Genomic DNA, 8,707 nt, shown 5'->3' on the forward strand with positions numbered 1-8,707 from the left:
TCTTCGGATAAATCAACTCCGGATCAGTACTCTTGGGAACGCTCGGATGAATCCTCGGACTGACGTCCTAAAATCCGGCTTCTTCGGAAATGAGTATCACTAGTCGAGTCCATTCATACGATGTTTCTGATTTAGCGAAGTGGCGGATCGGAGTTTTGCGGCGCTAAAATTAGAACAAGGAACCGAAGAGCTTGGAGCCGTGGTGGGATAGTTCGCATTAGTGGGGTTGGGCGGAGTCAATTATAGAAACACGGATTTGACTGACTGATATATAAGACAAGCAGTATGAAATATGGACAGATCGAATCAAGTCGCTACGAGACTTAAGAAATAGAACAGGAACGAGAAAGCTACAGATACTGAGTGTACGACATTTGGATCGCTACTCAGAGTATTTGACACATATTGGAACTCATCACAGTTGAAAGTCTTTGACCGATTGCCTCATTTTTGTGCGCCAAAATTCCAGTGCCTGAAGACAGTTTTATATTGCTGTACTGAGATATTTGACCAAGAATTTAAGCTACAATAATGGTAAGGATGTTTTTTTTTATATTGTTTCTTTACTTTTTGTCCTTCACTTTTATCTTCTTGTTCTACAAAAAATCTCCCTTTCTTATTCATTTTCTTCCCCTTTCTTTTCTTTTTCTTCTTTTTCTTTGTTGTACTGAAGTGTGTTGTCGCGGGTGTGTGTGTGTGTGTGCGAGTATACATTTGCATCTGGTTATACAAAGTAAGATATCGCGTGCTTTTAACTCAGTCCTGAATTGTCTTCAACTCAAGTAAATAAAAAGTTGCACCACCGTATTTTTTCCAGGTAAGCTTACCGCGAGATAGTGTTTGTATTGAAAAGAGGCAATTCTCATTATTATAGCGATACATAGATGACCCCTTTTGTAGACAAGGACCTGCCTAGTCAATTTCACCTCACCAGAAGCGGAGTATAACGGCTATAATTATTGTTTTGATTGACATTCAAGCGAAAATCACAGATGTGCCTAATTGGTCGAACGTCAGTTGCAAGTAGCCGTTTGGAGTTTGTGTGTGTTTTATTTTTCATTTATTTATTTATTTATGTATGTATTTATCTATTTACTTATTTCTTGATTGATTGATTGATTGATTGATTGATTGATTGATTGATTGATTGATTGATTGATTAATGAAGTTATTTATTTATTTGTTTGTTCGTTTTTTTGTTGGTTTGTTTATTTGTTTGTTTGTCTATTTGTTCATTTAAAAAAAAAAAAAAGTATTTATTTATTGTTGACTGATTCGTACAATAATGTTTGATCACCTCAATTTGAGATATTCATGTTGTGGCTGACGAGACAATGGAACATTGTTTTTGTGTTGTTGACTTGACTCGTCTGAGTTTGACTTGTTCTCACCGGCATTGACTGTGTGTTTCAGATGAATGTGTCAGTGTGGTTAATGTCACTGGTGGTGGTGATGGTGCTGGCGATGGAGGGAGTGTCCGCACAAGACTGGCTTGAGAGGTGGCAGAAAAACAACGGCAACGGCAACATCAAGAAAGTGTCCGACTCCTTCCAGCCTACAGGCGTTCTGGACATGGTACGTGTCTGAAGCTCTGTGTGTGTGTGTGGGGGGGGGGGGGAGAGGGGTGTGCGAGCGTGCGCGTGTGTGTGTGAGTGTGTGTGTGTGTGTTTGTGTGTGTGTGTGTGTGTGTGTGTGTGTGTGTGTGTGTGTGTGTTGACAAGCGTATGAATGCTTCCAGTCCAAAGACGTCCTGGAATCAAGTTAAATGGATAGGTTGCATTTAAATGCATGTCTGTCTGTCTGCATGACTGTCTGTCTGTCTGTCTGTCTGCGTACGTCTGCTGATGTCTTTGTTGGAGCGTCTGCTTGTTGTGTACGTCTCTTCTGTCCTGATTTTGTCACTTAGAAAAAAAAAACCCTGAGCTCCCTTTCTCTGCCTTTTGTCAGATCTTTTCCATTTAAAGTGTGAAGAACTATGAACATAAGCAGAGAGATGACGTTTCCATAGTAACTTACGTTTTGCCTTTTCTGTATGTTGCAGCTGGGATACGGAACATTCGGCAGAAGAAGTGAGTATTGTTTTACCTTTTTTGTTTACTGTACCATTTACCACAACAACCACAACCACCACCACAACAACAACAACAACAATAAACACCACCATCACAACAACAACAGCAACAACAATAAACAAACAAAAACAGTTAGCACGAAGAAGGCAGTAAAACTGATCGCAAATTGACTTGACCAGATTATAAACAGTTAAATTAACGCGGGTATTACGGTACGTAGTCCATATTTAACACAAGATGCGATTCACGATCATAAACCTTACGAGTGTATCTCTTCAAATCAGATGTTGGATTTTCCCCTAACGTAAACGGCTGTGTACTTTGTATTTTGCAAAAAACACTTAGTAATATTTTGTCACCGATAAAGGAAGGGGGGGGGGGAGAAACAATAATTTTAAAGATGGATATATTCAACTCAGTACAGCTTCAGTCTATGAGCGCATGGAGATATTGTGTGAAGAAGTCTGCTAACAATTGACTTCTTCCTACAGGTAGACGCAGCGCGGAAGTTGAACACAAAGTCGACGGTACGGTTAAAACGTCGGAAAGTGACAAAACCACGACGTCGGAGACTGACAAAACCACGACGTCGGAGACTGACAAAGCCACGACGTCGGAGACTGACAAGGCGTTACAGCAATGGCGCTTGATGTGTCCTGTCATCAATGCCAACACTGACATCGACACTGAGCAGGGGCCTGGTCTGTCCATAAAGACATTCGACACTGTCTTCCGCATCGCTGACAGTAAGTATTTTACCTGTTCTTTGATTTTTAGTTTATTTTATTTAAATCTAAACAACAAGATGGCTGTGTGTGAGATTATCATTTAATTTATTTATTTCACCATTTTCTTTTTTTCTTTTTTAATCTTTTTTTGGTGCTTACTTTTTGATTGATTGAATTTTTTTTAAGGTTGTAATTTCAATGCTGGTTGACATAAAACTGTGCCTGTCAGGAAATCAAATATCAGTGAATGCATCAGATTTACCAGACTGTGAGGTGACCACATCCAATCCTGTTTGATAAGCATCACTGAAAACTGAAATGAAATTGCATTGTCTACCATTGCATTTGTCAAAGGACATTGAGAAGAAAAAAACTTTAACTACGGATTAATAAGCCACGCGGCAGACTAAACGTAAATTGAAAAGGGACGCTTGTTGTAAAGTTTCTGTAAAGTCTTAGCCTACCCATCCAAGTGATATGAATAGAAATTAAGCAAAGAACCAGAGAGTTCAGCATTCTCTGCGTAAGACAGTTAATCACGAATGTGAAGTTTTGTAATGCCGTCACAAATGTCAAGCTCTCAGTGTTGTACGTAAAGTTGGCTTTGATCCTTACCTTGGAAATCCCCAAGCATTTCAACATACTTTCCTTGTTCAGGGTGTGGGTTTGTCAACAATTGTGTTGCCCTGTAATTACTGTTTTATTAGCCTTACCTTTCCCCCTCCCCGGCGTTCTCACCACAGCTGTCGTGTTTGTATCTCAAGGAAGTAGGCTTATGTCTTGTTACTCTCCATGCTTACATTGGGTTGGGTTTTTTCTTTTTATGCTTTTTTGCTTGTCAAATTGAAAAGAGGCATTTTGATGCATAAATTAAATTAGATTAAATTAAATTAAATTGAATTAAAATGAATGGAATTGAATCAAAATAAAACAGAGTTTTATAACCAATTTGTTGGCCTATTTTCCCCTCCCTTTTGCTTAAATAAACCCAGGAAAACAAGACTAGCTGCTGATGTTTCAACATAACGAGTACTTCGTTTTGTCAATTTAATGTTCCGTAAACTTAATTTACTTTTTTATATTTGCTTTATTTTCTTTATTTTTGTGCTGAATAGTATATACTTGTACAAGAATGAAATACAGTGTATGATGTGACGTCACCCCGCTAATCATTCCCTATTGTCTCTTTCAGAAAACAAAGATGGCAGAATCGACGCTCAGGAGCTTGACTTGTACGAGAAATTAATTGGTAAGTACTCTGTAATAATAGATTATCCTGTGTTCACGTTCATCCTTCATTATGCAGTGATACCTGCGGTGTCCTGCCCTTTCGAGGAGAGGACACCTCCATGAAAGGACAATTTCCGTTGTCCCTTTGTGTCTATATCACCTTGACAAAGTATACCTGTCATGACAGGCTACCCGTAATGTAGGGACAATCTCTGTTGTCCTCAGTTTTGTGTGTATTACCTTGGCCAAAGTTTACGTGTCATGACAGGCAATCTGTAATGTAGGGACAGTTTATGCTGGTTAAAAGGGTATCTTTCATCGCAGATACCACTGTGATAACCCTATTGTCACCTGCATGGGTGTTTGGATCACATAAGTTAATCCCTTTCTTTAGTATTAGATATTGAGTAAATTACTAATCCGTCGTTTTAGATGTCGCTGACTTACTTTTTTTTTAGGATAAGTGGAGTTGTAGGTAGACTTGTCACTTTGCCTGTCAGTGATTTTGATAAAAACTGACTGTTTGACTGAAATGTTTGTTCATTTAGTGGTAGCTAGTTGATTGTTTGGGTACTGTCGTGACTTTCTTTGTAAACGTGAAGTGAGGTGTGTTTGGTAATTAGAAGATTATGGCTATATCATTGTGTCATTAGTCAGTCAGTCATCTCTGGATGAGCATGTTTAGTCAAACGAACTGACCCTGTGCCCTTACCCACTTGCTCTGGTATGTTTGATGGCTTATTCACCATTTAAGGGTTTCTTCTATTTACAGAGGCTTACGAGTTATGCAGAATGCTGGAGTAAACTTCAAGACACGACATCTACGATCCGTCAATCCCCTAGAACAAGCCGTCCACGTCAAAATGACGAAATCTTGGCCCTAATGGGTCTTACCAAAACGTGCAATGATGTCAACTCTTCTCCCGGAAGTTAGAAACATGCATTCTGGCTGGTCAATTTTTAAGCACGCTTCCTGATTGGTCCGTTTTCCCCCATTCAATGGAGGTTACTGTGTCACACGTACCCGGATCCTCTTTCAAGTTAAACACCTTTCGCTGGACTTTTCGACAAGAGGATGGGTAGAGTGTGTGATGTGCAGGAACAGGGGAATTTTATGAGGGACCAGCCATTCATGGCAGGATAATAATCACAACATCTCCACAGTGTTTGCTGAATGATCCAGACTGAAAAGTCTTCGGTAATTGTGTTAGTTAGTTAGTTAGTTAGTTAGTTTTGGAAGACTGGCTAAATAGCGTTGTGAGGTATTGACATTGGATTGACCTTCACTGTGTGTTGGGTGATGGGTAGGGAGGGAGGAGAGAGAGAGAGAGAGAGAGAGAGAGAGAGAGAGAGAGAGAGAGAGAGAGAGAGAGAGAGAGAGAGAGAGAGAGAGAGAGAGAGAGAGAGAGAGAGAGAGAGAGAGAGAGAGAGAGAGAGAGAGGGCCATTCAATATTTTACAACTGTTGACATCTATATAGCCGTATTGATGTGGTGCTCTGGTGTTTGTGATTTTTCTCTGTCTATACTGACAATCAGAATACACACGTTTTGTCTGTGAGACGCTGATTTAGTGTGAGAGACAGAGAGCGAAGGTGGAGGGGGCAGAGAGAGAGAGGGAGAGAGAGGGGGGGTGGGGAGAGAGAGAGAGAGAGAGAGAGAGAGAGAGTTGTGAATTGAGTAGTTTTTTAATTGTTTACACTTAGATAGATGTGTTTATATATTATGCTCTAGTGTTCGTGATGTTTAATTCCAAAGTGACAACATTCTTATTCTTCTGCGTTCATGGGCTGAAACTTCCACTTTCACTCATGCTTTTGCACGAGTGGGTTTTTACGTGTATGACCGTTTTTACCCCGCCATTCATGCAGCCATACGCCGCATTCGGGGAACAAAGTGACAACCAAAATGCATAATATTTGACTGTGAGACACTGTTTCATTTTACAGGTTCTCTACTTAATGCCATTTTAAAAACCATTGTTATACCACATGAGGAGACACTTTACACTCTCAGTTTACCGCTTCTTTACGAAGCCGTCATACATTGTATTTGAGTTTACCTTTTTGTTTTTGTTGTTGGTCTTGTTCATTGTTGTTGATGTTTTCTTTGTTGTGCTTTTTTATTATTGTTCGTTGTCCTTGATGATATTGCTGTTGTGACGGGTGAAACAAAGATGATCTCATTGTGTTTTTGAGAATGTAATTCTTGATATTTGTTGATATTTGCTTTTACAGTGCTAATAAAATGTTACCAAATTTTACATAAACAAAGACTTCACCAAATACTTACGCGAGAGGGAGAGAGAGAGAGAGAGAGAGAGAGAGAGAGAGAGAGAGAGAGAGAGAGAGAGAGGCAGAGAGTAAAAGACAGAGAGAGAGAGATGGATGGATGATTTATCGTCATAATCAATGAGTATTGACAATTTTCAGACAAATGAAATTGGTGTATAAAACTGAGTTAATATATTTCTGGAAAGCTGAACAACGCAATGCGTCTGTGACTGGTGAAGAAGCAGAGCTGGAGCTTTTTGTATTGTTTGTCGTTGGTTTTATTACACACGCACTCACATACGGTCAACAAAATGTTGCATGTTCCTGCTTGACAAACAAATGCCTGCATACATGTGTGCACGTTCGAACGTACGAACATTCATACCTGTGCAAACAATCTGCCACTTCAAGTTCAACACCCAAACCCCACACATTCCTCCAAAAGGAGTCTGAAATATAATACTGGCATTTGTGGTATTGAACGAGGACCGTACCTCAACTTCCATTGTCTAGTGCATGTGGGTCTCATGTTGTACGTGTGAAACCACTTACTTAAAAAAGAAAAAATCTTGTAAGCTTATCGAACAATTATATTCTTAAACAAACTGGTTAGAATAACAGATTTAGGAGAATGCAATGCAAGGAACATCTTTATCTAATTCGGTCTATGCTTAGATCTAGAAAAGCACCCTGTTACGGCACATATTGTCGCCCCTGCATATATTGTCGCCGGCGACAATATGTGCCGGGACGACATTATGTGCCGTCTTATGCGGCACATATTGTCGCCCCTGCATATATTGTCGCCGGCGACAATAAAAAAAGCGACCTTGGCGGCTCATATTGTCGTCCCGGCACATGTTGTTGGCCGTTCGTGCGCTTATCTTCTATTCGAAAGTGTATGTGTGTGTGTGTAGGTGTGTGTGTGGTTGTGTGTATGTGTGTGTGTGTGTGTGTGTGTGTGTGTGTGTCTGTGTGTGTGTGTGTGTGTGTGAGAGAGAGAGAGAGAGAGAGAGAGAGAGAGAGAGAGAGAGAGAGAGAGATAAGATAAGATAATTCTTTATTTACGAGGGTGATGGAGTAAGCATGTGAATAATTGCTTTTTATATTTAGTCAAGTTTTGATTTACATCATGCCCTCGCCCGTGAGGAAAACAATCTAATCAAATAAACAATGTGAGTAAATTAACAATTTGTAAACACACACACACACAGAGACAGAGAGAGAGAGAGAGAGAGAGAGAGAGAGAGAGAGAGAGAGAGAGAGAGAGAGAGAGAGAGAGAGAGAGAGAGAGAGAGAGAGATAGAGAGAGAGAGAGAGCGTGCGTGCGTGCGTGCGTGCGTGCATGAGCGAGCGTGTGTTAGTGCGTTTGAATGCGCGCGCGTATATGTTCGCGTGTGCGTGTGGTTGCGTGCGGATGTCTGTTCAGGTTTTTTCATCTCTTGCGCCGTCTAGGGGTATGGAAAAAATACAACAGAACGCGACTTTACCACAAAAACAGTGTGTGATGTGTGTGTGTGTGTGTGTGTGTGTGCGTGCGTGCGTGCGTGCGGCACGTGCGTGCGTGCGTGCGTGCGTGTGTGTGTGTGTGTAAGTGTTTGCAGCGACCCTCAGTGCATATTTGTCGCCACTTCGTATATTGACGTCAGTTGTCTTTTTATATTTAGTCAAGTTTTGACTAAATATTTTAACATCGAGGGGGAATCGAAACGAGGGTCGTGGTGTATGTGCGTATGTGTGTGCGTGCGTGCGTGTGTGTGTGTGTGTGTGTGTGTGTAGAGCGATTCAGACTAAACTACTGGACCGATCTTTATGAAATTTGACATGAGAGTTCCTGGGTATGAAATCCCCGAACGTTTTTTTCATTTTTTTGATAAATGTCTTTGATGACGTCATATCCGGCTTTTCGTGAAAGTTGAGGCGGCACTGTCACGCCCTCATTTTTCAACCAAATTGGTTGAAATTTTGGTCAAGTAATCTTCGACGAAGCCCGGGGTTCGGTATTGCATTTCAGCTTGGTGGCTTAAAAATTAATTAATGACTTTGGTCATTAAAAATCGGAAAATTGTAAAAAAAAATAAAAATGTATAAAACGATCCAAATTTACTTTTATCTTATTTTCCATCATTTGCTGATTCCAAAAACATATAAATATGTTATATTCGGATTAAAAACAAGCTCTGAAAATTAAATATAGAAAAATTATTATCAAAATTAAATTGTCCAAATCAATTTAAAAACACTTTCATCTTATTCCTTGTCGGTTCCTGATTCCAAAAACATATAGATATGATATGTTTGGATTAAAAACACGCTCAGAAAGTTAAAACAAAGAGAGGTACAGAAAAGCGTGCTATCCTTCTTAGCGCAACTACTACCCCGCTCTTCTTGTCAATTTCACTGCCT

General features: G+C 40.1%; 1 protein-coding gene across 1 annotated transcript; it reads left to right on the forward strand.

The window, feature by feature from the left end:
• Positions 1 to 276: 276 nt before the first annotated feature.
• Positions 277 to 5,444, forward strand: LOC138955764 (uncharacterized). The gene is made up of 6 exons (XM_070327303.1): positions 277 to 534; positions 1,414 to 1,575; positions 2,042 to 2,069; positions 2,564 to 2,818; positions 3,993 to 4,049; positions 4,803 to 5,444. Exons 1-6 carry the CDS (start codon positions 532 to 534, stop codon positions 4,832 to 4,834), a joined length of 537 nt encoding a protein of 178 aa, XP_070183404.1. The 5' UTR covers positions 277 to 531; the 3' UTR covers positions 4,835 to 5,444.
• The last annotated feature ends 3,263 nt before the right edge of the window (positions 5,445 to 8,707 follow it).

This window comes from Littorina saxatilis, unplaced genomic scaffold (assembly GCF_037325665.1).
Source record: "Littorina saxatilis isolate snail1 unplaced genomic scaffold, US_GU_Lsax_2.0 scaffold_844, whole genome shotgun sequence".
Taxonomy (NCBI): domain Eukaryota; kingdom Metazoa; phylum Mollusca; class Gastropoda; order Littorinimorpha; family Littorinidae; genus Littorina; species Littorina saxatilis.

Coding starts and splice junctions, on each gene's coding strand:
- LOC138955764 (XM_070327303.1), top strand. Junction 2,070..2,563: donor CGGAACATTCGGCAGAAGAA/GTGAGTATTGTT, acceptor TTCTTCCTACAG/GTAGACGCAGCGCGGAAGTT. Junction 2,819..3,992: donor TGTCTTCCGCATCGCTGACA/GTAAGTATTTTA, acceptor TGTCTCTTTCAG/AAAACAAAGATGGCAGAATC.